Raw genomic sequence first — 23,228 nt, forward strand, 5'->3', positions numbered from 1 at the left:
GCCGTCGGACATTCCTCCCTGAAGGGAGAAGTCTCCAGAACCAATGGATGAGGAGCCATGTCCGTGTCAGACTTGTAGGCGCCGACCCCGCCGCGGACGGTGGTCCTGGGGGTGCCAGAGGCGCCGGCGTTCTGACCGAAACTGGGACCAGCCCAGGGGCCGTAACTGGGACCAGCCCAGGGGCCGTACCTTCCATGTGGATTCAACCTGCGGCGACTACTCCTGAGGACGTGGAGACGGAGGACGACTGCCTGCAGTTGCATTGTGTGGCAGCTCCCCGTGTGGCCCCCATTAAGGTGACAGTACGGGTCAATGGCCACCTGCTTGAGATGGAGTTGGACCCTGGCGCAGCGGTCTCCGTGATCGCCCAGAGGACATTCGACCGCATCAAGCAGGGTATACAGACCCTTACATGAACCGACTCACAGGCCAGGTTGGCCACCTACACGGGGGAACCGCTGGACATTGCAGGAACTACAATGACCCCTGTTGTTTATGGACGCCAGGAGGGGCGTTTCCCACTTATCGTGGTGCGCGGCCATGGGCCCAGCCTGTTGGGTCGGGACTGGTTGCGCCATTTGCGGTTGCAATGGCAGCACATCCTCCAAACAGTTTCTGAAGGGTTGACTGAGGTGCTAGGTCGATACCCAGATGTATTCCAGCCTGGTTTGGGGAAAATAAAAGGGGCCGTAGCCCGTATCCAAGTCGAACCAGGAGCCACGCCGCGCTATTTCCGGGCGCGCCTGGTGCCTTACGCCTTGCTCGAGTAGGTAGAAGGGGAGCTCACTCGTTTGGAGAGTTTGGGTATTATTAGGCCCGTCCGTTTGCTGACTGGGCAGCACCAATTGAACCTGTAATGAAGCCAGATGCCACAGTTCGCTTGTGTGGCGACTATAAACTTACAGTGAATACGGCTTCCCGACTCGACCGATATCCAATGCCTCGCATAGAGGATCTCTACGCGAAGCTTGCAGGTGGACTCTCGTTCACAAAATTAGATATGAGTCACGCCTACCTACAGTTGGAGCTGGACCCTGCCTCCCGGCCATATGTAACGATTAATACACACCGGGGCCGGTATGAATATACACGGTTGCCCTTTGGAGTATCCTCTGCCTGCGCAATTTCGCAACGTGTTATGGAGGGCATTTTGAGAGGTTTACCACATGTTGCTGTCTACTTAGATGACGTTTTGATTACCGGGATGTCGGAGCAGGAACATATGGAAAATCTGGAGGCTGTCCTTAGACGCCTTTCGGAGGCTGGAGTCCGTTCACGTCGCACAAAGTGCGTATTTCAGGCAAAGGAAGTAGTCTACCTAGGTTATCGGGTGGACCGTGAAGGTTTGCACCCCGTCGCAGAGAAGGTGCGTGCAATTCAACAGGCCCCCGCCCCGACTGACACTTCGCATCTTTGTTCTTTTCTCGGTCTCGTAAACTATTACGGGAAGTTCCTCCCCAATCTGGCAACTACGCTGGCCCCTTTGCACCTTCTGCGAAAGAAAAATCACACCTGGGTTTGGGGTCAGCCGCAAGAAACCGCTTTCCGGCAGGTAAAGCAACAATTGTCGTCGTCTGTGTTACTAACCCACTATGATCCTGGAAAGCCTTTGCTCGTCACAGGTGATGCATCCCCGTATGGTATTGGGGCCGTCCCTGTCCCACGAGATGGAGAACGGGGCCGAGCGACCGATAGCTTTCGCCTCCCGCACATTGACTGCAGCGGAGAAAAAGTACGCGCAGATCGAGAAGGAGGGCCTGGCAGTGGTTTTTGCGGTGAAATGCTTCCACCAGTACGTGTATGGCCGCCATTTCACTATCGTGACTGATCATAAGCCTCTGCTGGGACTTTCCAGAGAGGATAAGCCAACACCGCCCATTGCTTCCGCACAGATCCAGCGCTGGGCTTTGTTGTTTGCTGCATACGAGTAGTCTCTGGAGCACAAACCAGGTACGCAGATAGCAAATGCCGACGCACTGAGCCGATTGCCTTTATCGACCGGCCCCATGTCGACCCCCACGACCGGTGAGGTGGTTGCAACCCTAAATTTTATGGACACCTTGCCTGTCACGGCATCACAGATCCGTGAGTGGACCCAGACGAAGCCAGTCCTGTCAAAGGTTCGGCACATAGTCCTGTATGGTGGGCAGCATAGACAGCTCCCAGGAGAGTTGCGGGCATTTTCCTCCAAGCTGTCAGAATTCAGCGTGGAAGACGGCATCCTCTTGTGGGGGACGCATGTGATTGTCCCGGAAAAAGGCCAGGAGCTGATACTAACAGACTTGCACAATGGGCATCCAGGTGTGACCAAAATGAGAATGTTGGCCCGGAGTTATGTCTGGTGGCCAGGCCTCGACACCGACATTGAGAAGGTGGCCCAAAACTGCTCCATTTGCCAGAAGCATCAGAAGCTTCCGCCGGCCGCGCCCCTACATCACTAGGAATGGCCAGGGCAGCCTTGGGCACGCTTGCATGCAGATTTCGCAGGCCCTTTTCAAGGATCCATGTTCCTTCTATTAATTGACGGCCAGTCTAAATGGCTAGAGGTGCATAAGATGCAGGGGACAACGTCCTGCGCAACAATTGAAAAGATGCGTTTGTCATTTAGTACGCATGGCCTCCCCGAGGTGCTGGTCACGGATAACGGCACTCCATTCACGAGTGAGGTTTGCCAGGTTCACGAAGATGAACGGCATACGCCATATCCGCACTGCCCCTTACCACCCGGCTTCAAATGGGTTGGCAGAGCGCGCAGTGCAGACATTCAAAAGAGGCCTAAAGAAGCAGTCTTCCGGATCAATGGACACGAGACTGGCTTGCTTTATGTTTACGTATAGGACCACCCCCCATGCGGTGACTGGGGTAGCTCCCGCAGAACTCCTAATGGGCCGGAGACTTCGCACCCGCCTTAGTATGGTTTTCCCGGACATTGGTGCAAAAGTACGCCGCACACAAGAACGGCAGGGACAGGGATTTTCTCGGCATCGGCCAATTCGGCAGTTTGCGCCCGGTGACCCAGTGTTCGTTCGGAATTTTGCTGGTGGTGCCCAGTGGGTTCCTGGTGTAATCTTTCGCCAAACGGGCCCTATATCTTACCAGGTGCAAGCCCAGGGTCGTCTCCAGCGCAAACATGTAGACCACGTTCGGTCCAGAAAACTATCCCCTCAAAAGATTCCCCACCCCCGGAGCTCATTTCTACAGCCGCAGAGACCAGAGAAAAGGGAAGGTAGTCCTCACAATCTTCCACTGTGCCTCACTCGAAGCCTGCGCAGGTCGTTACAGAACCAAATGGAGATAGAGACGCTGACATGACGGAGGCAGCAGACTCTGACTCCGAGATGGAGGCACAGGATGCATCAGAGGGGGAATCCTCGGGTCCACGGGCCGTGGACAATGGGTCAGGATCGGGGCCGCGTCATCTACACGCGCCAGGCCTTGTCGCCTGCGTAAAAGCGGCGCCGCATAGATGACGTGGCCGGCGCCGCATAACGGGCGTCATGCGTGGTTGCCGTCCTCTCTAAGTCCAAGGAATCCACCGAAGACCCTGGCGAAGGAGGGCGTCGGACTCGTTTTGCCGCAGGCCGGACACCATTTGCACGCGGTGCTGGATCAGGCGGCATGTAACGAGACGGAGACCGGCACTTCCATGATGAACGGCGCAACGGTTGTACATCCACGGCCCGCTATGAAATGACGTGGCCGGCGCTGCATAACGGGCGTCATGCGTGGTTGCCGTCCTCTCTAAGTCCGCCCCGCAAGAAGATGGGGGACGGATCTTGTGGGGCTGCAGAAGGAAGGAGGTCCTCCTTCAGAGAGGACGCGCTAGTTACCGAGGTCATGGTCGTGCTAGTTACAGAGGTCATGGTCGCGCTAGTTACCGATGTCATGGTCGCGCTCGTTACCGAGGTCATGGTCGCACTAGTTACCGAGGTCACGGTCTCGATATTTTCTGAGGTCATGGTCTAGCTATTTACCGAGGTCATGGTCTCGCTATATACGGAGTTCATGTACTCGCTATTTACCGAGGTCATGGTCTCGCTATCTACCGAGGTCACGGTCCAGCTATCGACCGAGGTCACGGTCTCGCTATCGTCGACGGCGTTCACGACGGTGCGGCCACTTCGGCGTGGGAGTGGAGAATCGCGCCCCCTGTCTATATCAGTTAACTGGTCCTCATAGTTCTGTAACACGCGCATACCAGATGACCCTGATCCCTTGTCATGTCTGTCTGCTCTGTCTAAATTTGAAAATTTGTAATCGATACCCATTATCCTTGATGAATGTACCCTAACAGTTTGATTGACATGTTACAAAATAATTGTTTTGCCATCTATGCCTATGATCTTCCCTGGGCCTTTCCATTCATTAAAATTGTCTCTCTTATAGTATACCATGTCTCCTTGCTGAAAAACGGTATTTGTTGGCCGTACATTATGCCTCAAAGCTCTGCGAATTCTTTCAGAGACTTCTGCTTCCAAAAAAGCTTTCCTACTGCTATGTAATGCATTTAAATGCTCAGAAAAGGCATAGCTAATTGTAGTCCCTTCCAAGCTGGAGGTTGGTCATCTAAAATGGATGGAATATTAGGATTTCTACCAAACACTAATTGATAGAGACTATAGCCCCCAACCATCTGCAATGAATTCTTTGCATGTACCGCCTATGCTAAAGCTAAATTTAGCTTGCAGTTTGGTTTATCTGCCAAAGTTTTCCAGAGCATGTCATCTATTACTGCATGGTTACTTTCACACACACCATTTCTAAATGGGCTTTCCGCAGCCGTATTCATAAATGTGATATTCACGTTTTCACACATATCCTTAAACTCATCATTAGCAAATTCTCGCCCATTGTCCGTAAGGAACTTTGCCGGTGGGCCATTCCTGTCCCTATCCATTTTTCCACGATTTGATCCAGAATTACTCTTTTTTCTTTACTTCGTACAATCTTTGATTGACTAAATCTGGTTGCTAAATCTACAAAATGCAAAATAAATATATTATTGGCTTTATCCCAGACCTTAAGGTTCATGGCCACAATGTTGTTAAAATCCCTGGCCAAAGGTAGGGTTACTATCGGTCTTGGTGTCCTTCTGTACCTTCTACAAAGTTCACAGTGATCACTAACCTCTTCTATTAGCTTAGTATAGTCTTCATCTCTTACCCCTGCATCCTTTAATACATTTTTTAGCCTCCGAGGAGACGGATGCGCAAATTGCCATGCAGTTTTAACACAACAAGCTTTTTATCAGCTAAAGTCCCATTTTCAACTGCCATTAACACATCCTTAACAACTGTACTTGAAATATTATTTGTTAGTAATGGAATACAATAGTGTCCCAACTGTGTAAATTGTAAGTCCATCGTCTTTCCAAAAACTGTTGCCTTATCCTGTTCCATATCCAGTTTCATGTGTGGTTTCTTCATCGACGGTCTTCTCAGAAGCAAAGGTATCTCACTTGATACAACATCCGTGCTAATGAAATGATTCACTCCGGCAATATTGCAAGGGATCATCACTCTTTTCAGCGACTTCAGAGTATTATCATCACCAAACTTGAAACTTGTGGAACTTTCAAATTCCTTAACCTTGTTACGATTGTCAGCATTCAAGGAGTCCATGTAACATTTTAACCAGTCAATTCCACACACAGTAGATGTGCAGTCACTGTCCAATACAGCACAATTGAAGGATTCTGCAACCAACGCCCTCATTACTGGCGTAAAACTGCTTGTTTATAGGACAATGCCTACTTTCTGGTCACTATCTTTTTCCTCTTCTGACTCTTCTGTGACACGTATCGCTTCAAACACACTATTATAACATGTTGGACAGTTGAAAGCATAATGCTATTGAGAGTCACATCGAAAACATCGATTTATCATGCCCCGTGCATTTCTGGAGTTCATCTTCCTATTGTAGGTTCTAACTGGGTTTCTGACTTCATCATTTCCGGGTTCCAATCTCGTTCTAAAGTATTGGAACCTGTTTGTAGCTGTACGATTTTGCCACCCTGTTAGTAGTGTATCTTCCATATTCTGTTTTATTGCAGGCTGACCTATTTGGGTCATCAGAGCCATCGGAATCGAATGTTTTTTAAAGCTTCTGTCATCTGATCGAATAAGGTATCCTTATCCGCAAACTGAACTCCTGTCAAAACCAGGAGCCTATCCATGTTGCTCACTCTAGCACAGTCAAGTAATTTAAAGGCCAACACAGACTGTGTAAATTCCAGGTTGTGTTTCTGCAGCCTTTTATATAGTCTGCCAAATTCCATTATATAGTCTTCCTGGAGAATTCTTCTATTTTCCGGAACCTATCAAAATCCGACCTTGCTTCATACGCACTTAACAAGTTATCCTTTTTATAAATCTCATCCATATAACGTAATAGAATCTCCAGACCTTCTTCTGAGTCTAACTCTTCCAATTCCAGCTCAGAAAACACATTGCTTCGGATTTTACTGTCATAAGTTAGAGAAAGTGCTAGAATCTATTATCAAAGATGCAGCATGGTAACATAGGGGCAGCATGGTAGCATAGTGGATAGCACTGTGGCTTCACAGCGCCAGGGTCCCAGGTTCGATTCCCCGCTGGGTCACTGTCTGTGCGGATCTGCACGTTCTCCCCGTGTCTGCGTGGGTTTCCTCCGGGTCCTCCGGTTTCCTCCCACAGTCCAAAGACGTGCAGGTTAGGTGGATTGGCCATGCTAATTTGCCCTTAGTGTCCAAAAAGATTAGGAGGGGTTATTCGGTTAGGGGGATAGGGTGGAAGTGAGGGTTTAAGTGGGTCGGTGCAGACTTGGTGTGCCAAATGGCCTCCTTCTGCACTGTATGTTCTCTGTTCTATGCAGTAATATGATTAGGCAAATTCACTGGAGAATTTTAAAAAGGAAATAGTGTTGGACAAATATTTTAGACGTTTTATGAAGGGAAATAGCTTTTGACAAAGCTTTTTAAAGGTTGTAACTCGCAAGGGGAATCCAGTGGATGGAATATATGTGGAATTTCAAAAGTTTTTGGTGAGGTCTCACAAAAGTGATTGTTACACAAGCTCAGATTTCATGAAAATGGATGTAGTACACTAGCATGAACTGAGGATTAGTTAACAAATAGCGAACAGCGTAAGAATAAAGGGGTAATTTTCAGGATCACAGGACATTAAGTAGTGTACTGCAAGAATCATTGCTTGGGTGTCAGCCATTTACAATCTGCTTTTGTGATTTAAATGAGGGGACTGAGTTATATATCCAAGTTCGCTGACAATATAAAACTAAGTGGGAAAGTAAACTGCCAGTAGGCCACAAAGAGTTGACAAAAGGATATTGTGATGAATGCAAGAAATTTTTATATACGTTGTATTGTGTGTCTGTTGCACTAATGTTATTGAAAGAACATCGGCTAGGATATCAAGACTATGGGCGAAATTCTCCTTTTGGGAGACTATGTTCTTCCGCCGGAGATGAATTGCATCCAGGTTATGATCCCCCTGGCAAACCAGCAAGCAATTCAGTGTTCCTTGTCATGCAAATTTATGCAAGGCGAGGAATACGAGGGATTCCCGCTATTGAGCCGCCATTTTGAGTATCAAAGAGCGGTAAGTGCATTCCAAGCACTAAGTGCAATAGTGCATTCCAGTCATTCAAGTGTGAGACTGCACTGCACTTACCTCTCTTTGATAAGGTCAATTTTTGTAAACATTGGGGTTTCACCATTTAGGCCACTGTCTGTGTGGGGGTCCCTTTAGTTAGGGATCCCTGAGGGGGATCCCCCTATTACAGGAGTTCCTGTGGGAGGTCCCTTTGGTCAGGGGGTCCCTGGGGTTCTCCCTATTACTGGGGTCCGGGGGCAGAAAGAGTCTCCCTATTACAGGAGTCCCTGGGGGGTTGTCTCTCTATTACAGCGGTCACTGGGGGGAGGGGGGGGGGTCTCCCTATTGCAGGGATCCCTGGGAGTGTCTCCCTATTACAGGGGTCCCTGGGGGTGTCTCCCTATTACAGGGGTGCCTGGGGGTGTCTCCCTATTACAGGGGTCCCTGGGTGTGTCTCCCTATTACAGGGGTCCCTAGGGGTGTCTCCCTATTGCAGAGGTCCCTGTGGGTGTCTCCCTATTACAGGAATCCCTGGGGGGTTGTCTCTCTATTACTGCGGTCACTGGGGGGAGGGGGGGTCTCCCTATTGCAGGGATCCCTGGGGGTGTCTCCCTATTACAGGGGTCCCTGGGGGTGTCTCCCTATTACAGGGGTGCCTGGGGGTGTCTCCCTATTACAGGGGTCCCTGGGGGTGTCTCCCTATTACAGGGGTCCCTAGGGGTGTCTCCCTATTGCAGAGGTCCCTGTGGGTGTCTCCCTATTACAGGGGTCCCTGGGGGGTTGTTTCTCTATTACAGCGATCACTGGGGGGTCTCCCTATTGCAGGGTCCCTGGGAGTGTCTCCCTATTACAGGGGTCCCTGGATGAGGGGGGGGGGGGGGGTCTCCCTATTAGGGGTCCTTGGGGAGGGGGTCTCCCAATTACAGGGATCCCCGTGGGAGATCCCCGAGGATGGTCTCCCCATTATAGGGGTCCCAAGGCGGGTCCCTTTGATGAGGGGGCCCCAGGGGGGAGTCTCCCTATTACAGGGATCGGGGGGGGGGGAAGTCTCCCTATTACATGGGTCTGGGGGTTCTCCCTATTACAGGGAAGCCTGGGGGAAGAGGGTGGGCAGGCAGTGCATTGTGTGGGGGGAGGGGCGGCCCTCGGTTCGGCTCGGATGGTCTCTACCCGCATGGCCCTCGCATGATGGACCTCATGGTGGGCTAAGGGGATGGGGGAGTCACCCACTTGGCACATCGGAGGTCCACCACGTCAGGGCAACATTGCTAGAGACCACGTGATTTCCGACCAAGGGGACCGGAGAATCACAGAGGACCAGAGCATAGGTTAAATGGAGGCAAATGGGTGCTTTTATTTACATGCTGCCACTGGCGCACGATTGTGGACCTCGATCTCACCGCCAGTGGAGGTTGGAGCATCACGATCGGGTTGGCACCCGCTGTCGATCCAGATTTTACCCCGATGCCCAATTCTCCATCCCATTGGGGAACGTGGGGCTGGATTCTCTGCCCCGCCGTGCCACATTTCCATTTCCCCCCGCCAGCGGGATGCTGCGTTACGCCGGCCGGTCAATGGCGTTTCCCATTGTGGAACTGCCCCATGCCTTCGGGAAACCCCCGAGCTGCCGGCAAAACGGAGCAACCCGCCGCGATCCCGGCGTCCCCGGGCGGAGAATCCCGCCCTGTATGTCTGCTAAAGCTGTGATTAAGAACTTAACAGCTAGGCAGGCTGAGATGTCACTCATGGGAGGGGCTGGGTCTATTTTAGTTTCTTTCAGCCCTGCTCTGTGTCTTTGTTTTTAGTTTCATTTTTAATTCTGCTCTGGTTTCTGAGGAAAGGAGGCGATTTCTGAAAGCTTCTCTTCCAGGGACTTTGTGCGTAAATCTGTAAGCCACTGACTGTTAACTGTATTAATAAGTGGCCTGTGTGAGTGGATTTTGCTGAAATGAAATTTTAGAAGCAGATGGGAAAGGAAGCTCAGAGACTTCATTTTTTGATAGAATTGTTTAACTGTCAATTGAAAAGCTGTTTTCTCTTGGATGTTAATGATAAAGTTTGTCTTAATATAAAAGATCCCTCGGTGTCAGTGGAATCACTACTGGAGTGATTGCTTTCCTCACACCTTACAAAACTGAAACATTACTTGGGTCTCATCAGGTTTCCGATTGAAAATTGGGGTCTGGTCTGTATACCGTAACAACATGGACAAATAGCACACTTATGGGATGTTTTAGGCAGGTTTGGGTTCGAGCAGGGATTTGTGGACTGGGTCCGGCTGTTATATCAGGCCCTGGTGGCAAATGTGATAACCAACCGAACCCGGTCAGAATATTTTAATCTCGGGAGAGGAACTAGGCAGGGATGCCCTCTCTCCCCATTATTGTTTGCCCTGGCTATAGAGTATGGGAAAGAGCGAGATGTGTGTTCCAGGCACGGGGGCAGGAAATTAGACTGAGGGAGTTACCTTTTAAAGTGGTGGTGGGTAGTTTTATATATTTAGGGATTCAAGTGGCTAAAAAGTGGGGGTAGCTCCACAAGTAAAATCTGGGCAAAGCGGTCGACCAAATGAAAAGGGATTTCCACAGATGGGACATTCTCCCGCTAACACCAGCAGGAAGGGTCCAGATGGCGTAGATAACAGTCCTCCCAAAGACTGCTTTTCTTTTTTCAATGCCTTCTGGTTTTTGTCCCAAAGGCTTTTTTTAGAAAAATAAACGTGGTGATTACAGGTTTTGTGTGGGCGAGGAAAACCCCCAAGAGTAACGAGGGCCCTCTTGGAGCGGGGTCGCGAAGTGGGGGCCTGGCCCTCCCGAGCTTTATTAATTATTACTGGCCGACCAACATATCGATGGTCAGGAAGTGGGTAGTGGGGGAGGGGTCGGCCTGGGAGCGAGTGGAAGCGGCATCCTGCAAGGGTACGTGTTTGGAGGCTTTACTAACGGCGCCCTGCCGTTCTCGTCAGCTCGGTACTCTACAAACCCTGTGGTGGTGGCAGCCCTAAGGGTGTGGGGGCAATGGAGGCAGCACATGGGATTGGAAGGGGTCAGTGTGGTCTCCGATTTGTAACAATCACCGGTTTGTCCCGGGAAGGCTGGATGGGGGATTCAGGAGGTGGCAGCAGGCAGGGATCAAGAGATTTGGGTATTTATTGATCCAGGAGGGCTTTCCGACATTGAAGGCACAGGAGGAGGAGCTTGAGCTACTGTGCAGGAACGGGTTTCGATACCTTCAGGTCCGGGACTTTGTACGAAGGCAGGTTCCCAGCTTTCCTCGCCTCCCCCTGAGGGGACTACAGGATAAGGTGATGTCAAAAACTGGGGTTGGAGAGGGGAGGATTTCGGAGATATACAAGGAGTTGATGGAGTGGGAGGGGGCCTCGATCAGGGAGGTGAAGCAGAAGTGGAAGAGGAGATGGGAAGAGAGCTGGAAATGGAAAAGTGGGAAAAAGTCTTGAAGAGAGTCAATTCATCCTCGTCCTGTGCCAGACTTAGCCTGATCCAGTTCAAAGTGGTCCACAGGGCCCACATGATGGTGGCCCGGATGAGCAGGTTCTTTGACGAGGTGGAGGATAGGTGTGGGCGGTGTGGGGGTAGCCCGGCTAACCATGTACATATGTTCTGGGCATGACCGAAGTTGAGGGGATTCTGGCAGGGATTTGCGGACGTTATGTCAGAAGTCCTGGAAGGGAGAGTAACTCCGAGTCCAGAACTGGCAATATTTGGGATGCCGGATGATCTGGGGACCAAGGGGGGGGAGGGAGGCTGATGTCCTGGCCTTCTCCTCCCTGGTGGCCCAGAGACGGATTTTGCTGGGATGGAGGGACCCGGAGCCCCCAAAGTCAGGTGTGTGGGTCAGCGATATGGCAGGGTTCCTCAGTCTGGAAAAAAATCAAGTTCACCTTGAGAGGATCAACTCAGGGGTTCGCCCAGAGATGGCAACCGTACATCGACTTCTTCAAGGAAAATTGAATGTCAGCAGTAAGGGGGGGGTGGGGGGGGGAGAAAATAGGAGGCATGGCAATGGTAGATAAGGACAGGGAACTCCGTATACGGGTATTTAGGGAATAGGGCATGGGCAGTAGGGGACATTGTTTATTAGGTTTTTTTTGCGTGTGTCGGTCCACGCGGTTGTTTAAGGAATGTTAATGTGTTAAACTGTGAAAATTTCAAATGCTTCAATAAAATATTTTCTTAAAAAAAAACATGGACACATAAATTGAAAGATTGGGTAAGATGGTGGCAGATGGAAGTATGAAATGTATTTTGGCAGGAAGACTAGTAATCTTTTAAAAAAAGGTTAAAAGAATCACAGAAAGTTAACTTGCGCATACCGCAAGCATTTAGGAAGGCAAATGATATGTTAGTCTTTGGTGCCAAGGTTAAGTTTTGCTGCAATTATAAAGGGTTTTGGTGAGACCATGGACAGTTTTGAATAGAACCAAAGGACATACTTGCCTTAAAGGGGATGCAATAAAGATTAACTAGCTTGATTCCTAGGATGAAAAGGCTGATAAAGGAGGAAAAATTGAACAGAATGTATCTATACTCTCTGGAGTTTAATAAGAGGGGCAGTTTAGCACAGAGCTAAATTGTTGGCTTTGAAAGCAGACCAAGGCACGCCAGCAGCACGGTTCAATTCCCGTAACAGCCTCCCCGAACAGGTGCCGGAATGTGGCGACGAGGGGCTTTTCACAGTAACTTCATTTGAAGCCTACTTGTGACAATAAGCGATTTTCATTTAATTTCATCACATTGAAATGTATAAAGTGTTTAGAAGGCTTGACAGAGTAGATATGGAGAAGCCATTTCCCACTGGCTGGAGAGTCTGGAATTAGAGATCACAGTCGCAAGATAAAGTGTGAGCCATTTAGGACTGAGATGAGAAGGAATGTTTCCACTCAGTGGGTTGTGAATCTTTGGAATTCTCTACCTTAAGAGAGCTGTGCATGCTCAGGCTATGATTAAAATTGATGGATTCTCGGGGGACAAGAGGAATCCAATGATCTGGTGCAGAAGTTCAAATATGATCTTATTGAATGGATCGTCCGACCTATCCCTGCTCCTATGTTCTTATGGTTCAACATACCTCCAAAGACTTAATGACAGTTTGGGTATCAACTAACTGTCGCATTTGAATTCGCTGCACATTTTCAGCTTGCAAGCCAGAATTCTCCCTCTCAGCTCGCAGCTCTGCAACCTCAGCCTCCAGGCTCTTGACTTTTTGGCAGAGTTGGGCCTTTTCCCTCAAAAGTGCTTCCACACGTTTACTATCTCTGGTGGGATCAATACTCATTATCTGATCATGTAGAGCCTTTTTGTCTGCTTCCAGTCTAGCAACCTGAGAAAAGAAATAAAGGCAGGCAATATTTAGAGATGCCTTACATTTAAAGTCTTGCACATCCAGCACTGTGAAACAAACAAACAATGGTGGCATTGTGGCTAGCATTGCTATTATAATTAAGAAATGATATTGGCACTAAACGCCAAAATGCTGAATCAAAATAAAAAAAGGGAAAAAACTCCTTTACAGGAATAATTTACAGGCCCTCGAGCAATACTTCCAAAGTGGGGCATAGTGTCATGTGAGTGTCCCTTTAAGAAAGGTTTTGTTTGACCACATGGCTTACAGCACAGCTTCAGAGATGTCATTTGTGGGTGGAGCTGGGCTGTGGCTGTCAGGTGAGAGGGGGGTTAGGTTTTTGGGTTTCAGTTTCAGTTTAGACTCCAGAAGAGAAGCAGCGTTTCCAGGTTTTCTATTTTTATTTTAAAACTGTTCCAGTGAACTGAAAGCACATTGGGTGTAGCAAACTGCCTCGGTAACGTCACAAATAGTGTTGCTTTCCAAAAGGAGTTTTGAATCTACTGGTTGGAGGCTAGATCTCAGGGAAAGGACCAATCCTATTCAAGTGAGAGTAGTGTGCTGGGCCACGCCCTTGAAAGGGGTTTGGTTTATTGGATTTTGTATTGAATTGGAACAGCTACTAAGGGGGATTCATTAAGAGTTATATACATAGATTACTGTAGCTGTTGTATGTTTTCTCATGTTTGTAATTGATATCAAATTTTTGATAAGCATTTTACATCTGTTAACTACATTCTTATAATAAACTTTGTTTTGATTAAAAGCGCCCAGGACGTCTGATGAATCACACCTGAAGTGAAAGCTCTTGTGCTCATCCTAGCCAAATTCAACATAAAAGTTATAGGTCAGGTGTGCTTCATAATACAGATTGGCGTTTCTAAACCCTGGCCCATAGCAATAGTATAAATCAAGAAATAATGAGGGCTAGTGAGAAATGCACAATGGTAATCATGGGTGATTTTAACATGCATATTGACTGGATTAATCAAATTGGCAAGGGTAGCCTCGAGGGAGATTTCAGAGTGTATGAGTGATTGCTTCTTAGAACAATATGTTATTGAGCCAACCAGGGAGCAGGCTATTTTGGATTTAGTATTATATAACAAAGAAGGGTTGATAAATAGTCTTGCCATTAAGGATCCTCTTGGAAGGAGTAATCACAGCATGCTAGAATTTCAAATTCAGATTGTGCAAGAGAAGACAGAGTGCCATACTAGAGTTTTTGCATTGGGCAGAAGTAATTATACAGGCCTGAGGAAAGACTTTGCCCAAGTAGACTGGGCACAAATAATTTAGGGTAGGACAGCTGAGGAATAATGGCGGATGTTCAGGTAGATATTAAAGACCTCTCAATTAAAGTATATATTTGAGGAAGAGGAATAGTAAAAGGGAGAAAAATGTTCCAAGGCTAAAAAAGGAAGTCAAGGAGGACATTTAAAGGCAAAATCTTGGATATACCATACTGCAAAAGCTAGTGGTAAGCTGGTGGATTGGGAGAACTTTAAGGTTCAGCAAAAGGCTACTAAAAATAAGATCAAAAGAGCGAAGATGAACTACGAAAGGTATCTAACAAAAAACATAAGCACTAATACCAAAGCTTCTATCAGTATATAAAGAAGAAGAGAATAGCTCAAAGAAATGTTGACCCTTTAGAGGACAATACTGGTGAGGTAAAACCAAATTACTGCAGATGCTGAAATCTGAAAGTAAAACAGAAAATACTGGGCAATCTTAGCAGCTCTGACAGCATCTGTGGAGAGCAAATGGAGCTAATGTTTCGAGTCTGGGTGACTCTGTCAAGGCTAGAGAGAACTGGAAATGGGGTGAGATTTATACTGTATTGGGGGTCGTAGAGCAGTGGGGCTGGATAAGGGGCCAGTGATAGGTGAAGATTGACAAAAATTTCAAGGACAGAAGACAAGACAAATGTAAATGGGGGTGATTAAGGCTAAGAAGGGCGCTGTTAGTGGCACATAAAGAGATTAGAATGTGTGAATAGCAGAACAAAGTTGACCAGTGTGTCAAAGGGCAACTAGGAATAGATGGCCCAAGTGAGGTGGGGGAGGGGAAACAATGGTGAGGGAAAATCAGATAGAACATAGAACATACAGTGCAGAAGGAGGCCATTCGGCCCATCGAGTCTGCACTGACCTACTTAAGCCCTCACTTCCACCCTATCCCCGTAACCCAATAACCCCTCCTAACCTTTTTGGTCACTAAGGGCAATTTATCATGGCCAATCCACCTAACCTGCACGTCTTAGGACTGTGGGAGGAAACAGGAGCACCCGGAGGGAACCCACGCTGACACAGGGAGAACGTGCAGACTCTGCACAGACACTGACCCAGCAGGGAATCGAACCTGGGACCCTAGCGCTGTGAAGCCACAGTGCTATCCACTTGTGCTACCGTGCTGCCCCAATGGAATGAAAGGGAGAAGGTATTGAATAAACTAATGGCATTAAAGGCTGACCGATCTCCGGAACCTGATGACCTGCACTATAGGGTATTAAAAGAGGTGGCAGCAGAGATAGTGGATGCATTCGTTATGATATTTCAAAATTCCCAAAATTCTGGAACGGTCCTGATGGATTGGAAACATGCTAATGTGACACCCTATTCAAAAAGGGAGAAAGGCAAAAAGTAGGAAACTATAGACCGGTTAGCTTGACCTGTGAGGCCTTCAATGCCTCCCAGAACATGGAAGTTGAGACTTCCCCGTTCTGGTTATTAGTAACATACTCGCCAATTGCCTGTGATGTTTTCTGGCAGAAGGCCTTGTTGGTAAGGAGGTCCATGTCCAGAGGTGATCGTAGAGGACCAAACTGGCTTTGTCAAGGGTAGGCAGCTAACTGCAAACATCGGGCAGCTGTGAATGTAATAATGACACCCCCCCCCACCCCCACCCTGGAAGAGAACACCAGAGGTGGCCATCTCCCTGGATGCAGAAACGGTCTTCGACAGTCGAGTGGAAGTACGTCTTTCAAGTACTGGAGCGATTTGGACTAGGAGCAGGGTTCACCTCCTGGGTGAAAATCCTGTACAACGCCCCCAAGGCGAGTGTTCGGACCAACATCACCAGCTCTGAATACTCCCAGCTGCACTGATGAACTTGGCAGGGATGGCTCCTGTTTTCCCTAGCAATTGAACCCCTGGCAATCTCTGAGAGATGCAAAAAGGTAGAAGGGCATCCAAAGAGGAATCCGAGAGTACAGGGTCTCACTCTATGTGGATTACCTGCTTCTACGTCTCAAAACCACAGAAAGGCCAGAGAACAATCATGCAGCTCCAGAAAGAGTTCAAAACCTTCTTGGGCTAAAAGCTCAAACTGGGCAAGAGCCAGGCATTTCCGGTGAACCGAGACAAGGGAGGGACAGAGCTGGAGGGTCTCCCATTCAAACTAGCCCAAACAAATTCCGCTACCTGGGGATCCAGATAGCCTGTGACTGGATACGGATCCACAAGTGGAATCTGATCCGTCTGGCAGAGGAAGTTAAAAAGGACCTACAGAGATGAGACGCATAGGTAGAGAGATACATAGAACATTAGAGCAGGAGTTAGCCTTTTGGCCCTTCGAGCCTGCTCCGCCATTCATCATGATCATGGCTGATCATCCAACTCAATAGCCTACTCCTGCTTTCTCCCCATAGCCTTTGATTCCATTCTCCCCAAGTGCTATATCTGACCGTCTCTTGAATATATTCAATGATTTAGCATCAACTACTTCCTGTGGTAATAATTCTACAGGCTCACAACTCACTCTTTGGGTGAAGAAATGTCTCCTTATCTCTGTCCGAAATGGTTTACCCTGAATCCTCAGACTGTGACCCCTGGTTCTGGACACACCATCATTGGTAACATCATCCCTGCATCTATCCTGTCTAGTCATGTTAGAATGTTATAAGTCTCTATGAAATCCCCCCTCATTCTTCTGAACTCCAGCGAGAACAATCCCAACCTAGTCAATCTCTCCTCATATGACAATCCCGCCATCCCTGGAATCAGTCTGGTAAACCTTCGCTGCACTCCCTCGAGAGCAAGAACATCCTTCCTCAGAGAAGTAGACCAAAACTGCACACAATACTCCAGGTGTGGCCTCAACAAGGCCCTGTATAATTGCAGCAACACATCCCAACACTCTTTACTCGAAACCTCTCGCAATGCAGGCCAGCATACCATTAGCCTTCTTTATGCCTGCTGCACCTGTATGTTTACCTTCAGCAACTGGTGCACAAGGACACCCAGGTCCCGCTGCACACGCCCCTCTCCAAATTTACAACCATTCAGGTAGTAATCTGCCTTCCTGTTTTTGCTTCCAAAGTGAATAACCTCCCACTTATCCAAATTATACTGCATCTGCCATTGATTTTCCCACTGGCCCAACCTGTCCAGATCATGCTGTAGGATCCTTGCATCCTCGTCACAGTTCACCCTCCCACCTATCTTAGTATCATCTGCAAACTTTGAGATGTTACATTTTGTTCCCTCATCCAAATCATTAATATATACTGTGAATAGCTGGGGTCTCAGCACCGATCCCTGTGGCACCCCACTAGTTACTGCTTGTCAATTTGAAAAGGACCCATTAATTCCTACTCTTTGTTTCCTCTCTGCCAACCAGTTTTCTATCCACTTCAATACAGTTCCCCCAATTCCATGCGCTTTAATTTTGCACAATAATCTCTTATGCTTGAGAAAAGATCGGCGGGATTCTCCAACCACTTGCCGGGTCAGTGAATCACTGGGGAGGCGGCGTGAATCCTGCGCCGCCGCCGGCTGCCGAATTCTACGGCGCCGGTTTTCGGGCCGGAGGCGGGGATCGCGCCGCGCCGGTCGGGGGTCGTTGGCAGAACCTGCACTCCACCCCCCCCGGCAATTCTCCGGGCCCCGATGGGCCGAGCAACCGCCCGTTTTCGGCCAGTCCCGCTGGCGTGAAATGGACATTGTCCATCCCGACGGGACCTGGCTTGGAGGGCGGCTATCGGAATCCTCAGCGGGACGCGGGGATCCTGCTCCGGGGCGGGGGAGGTGGGGGGGCATGGTGGCCTGGCCCGCAAACGGGGCCCACCGATCTGCAGGCGGGCCTGTGCCGTGGGAGCACTCTTTCCCTCCGCGCCGGCCTCTGTAAGGCTCCGCCATGGCCGACGCGGAGAAGAAACCCCATGCGCAGGAACCACGCCGGCAGTTCTTTTCAAAAAAAATATATTTATTAAAGTTTTTTAACACAATTTTTCTCCCTTACAAACAATAACCACCACCCCCCCCCCCCCTCCCCCGTAACAAAAAGAAAAACGAGAAATTGCGCAGAGCAATATATATACATGGCAAAATGATATATTTACACAGCTTTGTACACTGGCCCTCACCCGTACGTGCCAGTTTCCCCAATCCTTCATGTTATCTCTTGCTCATCCACCCTCCCAGACAGTCCCCCCCCCGACCCCGAAGGTTGCTGCTGTTGCTGACCGACCTTCCTCTAACGCTCCGCAAGATAGTCTAGGAACGGTTGTCACCGCCTGTAGAACCCCTGCGCAGACCCTCTCAAGGCAAACTTAATCCTCTCCAACTTTATGAACCCAGCCATATCATATGGGCAGCACGGTAGCGTTGTGGATAGCACAATTGCTTCACAGCTCCAGGGTCCCAGGTTCAATTCCGGTTTGGGTCACTGTCTGTGCGGAGTCTGCACGTCCTCCCCGTATGTGCGTGGGTTTCCTCCGGGTGCTCCGGTTTCCTCCCACAGTCCAAAGATGTGCAGGTTAGGTGGATTGGCCATGATAAATTGCCCTTAGTGTCCAAAATTGCCCTTAGTGTTGGGTGGGGTTACTGGGTTATGGGGATAGGGTGAAGGTGTTGACCTTGGGTAGGGTGCTCTTTCCAAGAGCCGGTGCAGACTCGATGGGCCGAATGGCCTCCTTCTGCACTGTAAATTCTATGATCTATGATTTATCCAGGCCTCCAGGCTGGGGGGCTTCGCCTCCTTCCACATTAGCAAGATCCTTCGCCGGGCTACTAGGGACGCAAAGGCCAGAATGCCGGCCTCTTTCGCCTCCTGCACTCCCGGTTCGTCCACTACTCCAAATATTGCCAGCCCCCAGCTTGGTTTGACCCGGACTTTCACCACCTGCGATATTGCTCCCGCCACTCCTCTCCAGAACCCCTCCAGTGCCGGGCATGACCAAAACATATGGACATGGTTCGCCATGCTCCCTGAGCACCTTTCACAACTGTCCTCTACCCCAAAGAACCTACTCAACCTCGCCCCCGTCAAGTGCACTCTGTGGACCACCTTAAATTGTATCAGGCTGAGCCTGGCACACGAGGAGGAGGAATTAACCCTACCTAGGGCATCAGCCCACAGACCTTCCTCGATCTCCTCCCCCAGCTCCTCCTCCCATTTACCCTTCAACTCTTCTACCAGCGCTTCCCCCTCTTCTTGAACTCCTGGTGTATTTCCGACACCTTGCCCTCCACAACCTATACAACCGAGATCACCCTATCTTGAACTTCTTGTGCCGGGAGCAACGGGAATTCCCTCACCTGTCGCCTCACAAAAGCCCTCACCTGCATATATCTAAAGGCATTTCCCGGGGGTAACTCAAACTTCTCCTCCAGTGCCCCTAAGCTCGCAAACGTCCCGTCGATGAACAGGTCCCCCATTCTTCCAATCCCCGCCCGATGCCAGCTCTGGAACCCCCCGTCCATCTTCCCCGGGGCAAACCGGTGGTTACCCCTGATCGGGGACCACACTGATGCTCCCATTGCACCCCGGTGCCGTCTCCACTGGCCGCAGATCCTTAGCGTTGCCGCCACCACCGGGCTCGTGGTATACTTTGTCGGCGAGAGCGGCAGCGGTGCCGTCACCAACGGCCCCAGGCTCGTTCCTTGACAGGACGCCATCTCCATCCTCTTCCATGCCTCCCCCTCTCCCTCCATAACCCACTTGCGGATCATCGCCACATTTGCTGCCCAGTAGTAGCTCCCCAGGTTTGGCAGCGCCAACCCTCCTCGGTCCCTACTGCGTTCCAGGAACCCTCTCCTTACTCTCGGGGTCTTATTCGCCCACACAAACCCCATAATACTCCTGCCTACTCGCTTAAAAAAGGCCTTAGTGATCACGATGGGAAGGCACTGAAGCACAAACAGAAACCTCGGAAGGACCACCATTTTGACCGACTGCACTCTACCCGCCAGAGAGAGCGGTAACATGTCCCATCTTTTGAAATCCTCCTCCATTTGCTCCACCAACCTCGTCAGATTCAGTTTATGTAGGGTCCCCCAACTCCTGGCTATCTGGATCCCCAGATACCGAAAGCTCCCCTCCGCCCTCCTCAGCGGTAGGTCCCCTATCCCTCTTTCTTGGTCCCCCGCCTGCAATACAAAGAGCTCACTCTTCCCTACATTGAGCTTATAGCCCAAAAACTCCCCAAACTCCCTCAGAGTCTGCATGACCTCCACCATCTCCTCCATTGGATCCGCCACGTACAGCAACAGGTCATCCGCATATAGTGACACCTGATGCTCTTCTCCCCCTCGGACCACCCCCTTCCATTTATTAGACTCCCTCAATGACATGGCCAATGGTTCGATCGCCAATGCGAACAACAGGGGGGACAGGGGGCACCCCTGCCTCGTCCCTCGGTACAGTTGAAAGTACTCCAACCTCCGCCGGTTTGTCACTACACTCGCCATCGGGGCTCTGTAAAGGAGCTTAACCCAATTGATAAACCCTACCCCAAACCCAAACCTACGCAGCACCTCCCAGAGGTACTCCCACTCTACTCGGTCAAAGGCCTTCTCCGCGTCCATAGCTGCCACTATCTCCGCCTCTCCCTCCCCCGATGGCATCATTATCACGTTTAAGAGCCGCCGCACATTGGTGTTTAGTTGCCTGCCCTTTACAAATCCCGTCTGGTCCTCGTGGATTACCCCCGGGACACAGTCCTCGATCCTCGTGGCCAGCACTTTTGCCAGCAACTTTGCATCCACATTGAGGAGCGAGATCGGCCTGTACGATCCACATTGCAGTGGGTCCTTGTCCCGCTTTAGGATCAAAGAAATAGTCGCTTCCGACATTGTCGGGGGCAGGGTCCCCTCCTCTCTTGCCTCATTAAAGGTCCTCACCAGTAGCGGGGCCAACAGGTCTGCGTACTTCCTGTAGAACTCCACCGGGAATCAGTCCAGTCCTGGGGCCTTCCCCGCCTGCATGCTCCCCAAACCCTTGCTCAGCTCCTCCAACCCAATTGGTGCCCCCAAACCAGCCACCTCCACCCTCGGGAATCTAAGCTGATCTAGGAATCGTCTCATCCCTTCTTCCCCCGCTGGGGGCTGGGATCTGTACAGCTCTTCATAAAAGGCCTTGAATACCTCGTTTATTTCGTCGCACTCCGAACCGTGGCTCCCCTTCCATCTTTGACTCCCCCTATTTCCCTCGCTGCCATCCTCTTACGGAGCTGGTGTGCCAGCATCCGACTAGCCTTTTCCCCATACTCGTAGGTCGTCCCCTGCGCTATCCTCCACTGTGCCTCCGCCTTCCCTGTGGTCAACAGGTCAAACTCCGTCTGGAGCCGTCGTCTTTCCCCAAGTAATCTTTCCTCCGGGGCCTCTGCGTATCTCCTGTCCACTCTCAAAATCTCCCCCACTAACCTCTCCCTCTCCATACCCTCGGTCTTCTCCCTATGAGCCCTAATGGAAATTAGCTCCCCCTGATCACCGCCTTCAACGCCTCCCATACCAACCCCACCCGCACCTCCCCGTTGTCGTTGGCCTCCAAGTACCTTTCGATACACCCCCTCACCTTCCCATACACCACCTCGTCCGCCAGCAGTCCCACATCCAACCGCCACAACGGGCGTTGGTCCCTCTCCTCTCCCAGCTCCAGTTCCACCCAGTGCGGGGCATGGTCCGAAACGGCTATAGCCAAATACTCCGTCCCCTCCACCCTCGGGATGAGCGCCCTACCCAGAACAAAGAAATCTATCCGGGAGTAGGCTTTGTGTACATGGGAGAAGAAAGAAAATTCCCTGGCCTGCGGCCTTGCAAACCACCATGGGTCCACTCCCCCCATCTGATCCATAAACCCCCTAAGTACCTTGGCCACTGCCAGCCTCTTTCCAGTCCTTGATTTGGAGCGGTCCAGTGCTGGATCCAACACTGTATTGAAGTCCCCTCCCATTATCAGGCTTCCTATCTCCAGGTCCGGAATGCACCCCAACATGCGCTTCATGAATCCTGCATCATCCCAGTTCGGGGCGTATACATTTACCAACACCACCCACATCCCTTGCAGCCTACCGCTCACCATTACATATCGCCCTCCACTGTCCGCTACAATAGTCTTGGCCTCAAATGACACCCGCTTTCCCACCAATATTGCCACCCCTCTATTCTTCGCGTCCAGTCCCGAGTGGAATACCTGTCCTACCCATCCCTTTCTTAGCCTGACCTGGTCCGACACCTTCAGGTGTGTCTCTTGGAGCATGGCCACATCCACCTTCAGTCCCTTTAAGTGTGCGAACACTCAAGCCCTCTTCACCGGCCTATTCAGGCCCCTCACATTCCACGTTATCAGCCGGATTGGAGGGGCTCTCACCCCCTCCACGCCCTGCCGACTAGCCATCTCCTTTTCTGGGCCAGTCCCGTGTCCACGCCTCCCTCACCCTCCAGTCCCCCAGAGGGGGGGCCCCCATCCCGACCACCTCTTCTGTGTCCGATTCCCTTTCGGCCAGTGCAGCAGCAACCCTTTTTCCACCCCCCCTTCCCCCCCCTCGACCCGTCTAGCTTTTTTGCTCCCCCCATGTCACTCCCGTAAGTCAGCTGACGCCTGCTGACCCCGGCTTCCCCCGCCGTCCCATTGGCCGCCCCGCGTGGGAGTCTCCCAATCCATATGCATTCCTTCGTTCCCCTTCCCGCCTTTCCAAAGGCCTTGTCTCTCTCCCCCAGCCCATGTAACATTTCCTGCGCGTGATTGACCCCCTATATACAACAACCATCACACATCAAACCCCAAAACATCCCCCCCACCCTCAGTTAGAGTCCAACTTTTCGGCTTGTACAAAGGTCCACGCCTCTTCAGGCGTTTCGAAGTAATAGCCCTTGTATGTGACCCACAGCTGGCTGCAGCATTCCGAATTTCACTTCTTTCCGGTACAACGGCGCTTTGGCCCCGTTGAAACCCGCTCTCCGCTTTGCAACCTCAGTGCTCCAGTCCGGGTATATTCGGATCTCTGCATTGTCCCACTTACTGCTCCGCTCCTTCTTGGCCCATTTCAGGACC

General features: G+C 50.4%; 1 protein-coding gene across 4 annotated transcripts in view; it reads right to left on the minus strand.

Moving 5' to 3' along the window:
* The window catches only part of cep83 (centrosomal protein 83), a 146,405-nt gene that overhangs the window by 52,654 nt on the left and 70,523 nt on the right, over positions 1-23,228 (minus strand). For all 4 annotated transcript variants that reach the window (XM_072471874.1, XM_072471873.1, XM_072471875.1 and 1 more), the window contains one exon: positions 12,678-12,929. In XM_072471874.1, coding sequence (XP_072327975.1) covers positions 12,678-12,929 — 252 coding nt within the window. The remainder of the gene's footprint in view (positions 1-12,677; positions 12,930-23,228) is intronic.

This window comes from Scyliorhinus torazame, chromosome 13, assembly GCF_047496885.1.
Source record: "Scyliorhinus torazame isolate Kashiwa2021f chromosome 13, sScyTor2.1, whole genome shotgun sequence".
NCBI lineage: Eukaryota > Metazoa > Chordata > Chondrichthyes > Carcharhiniformes > Scyliorhinidae > Scyliorhinus > Scyliorhinus torazame.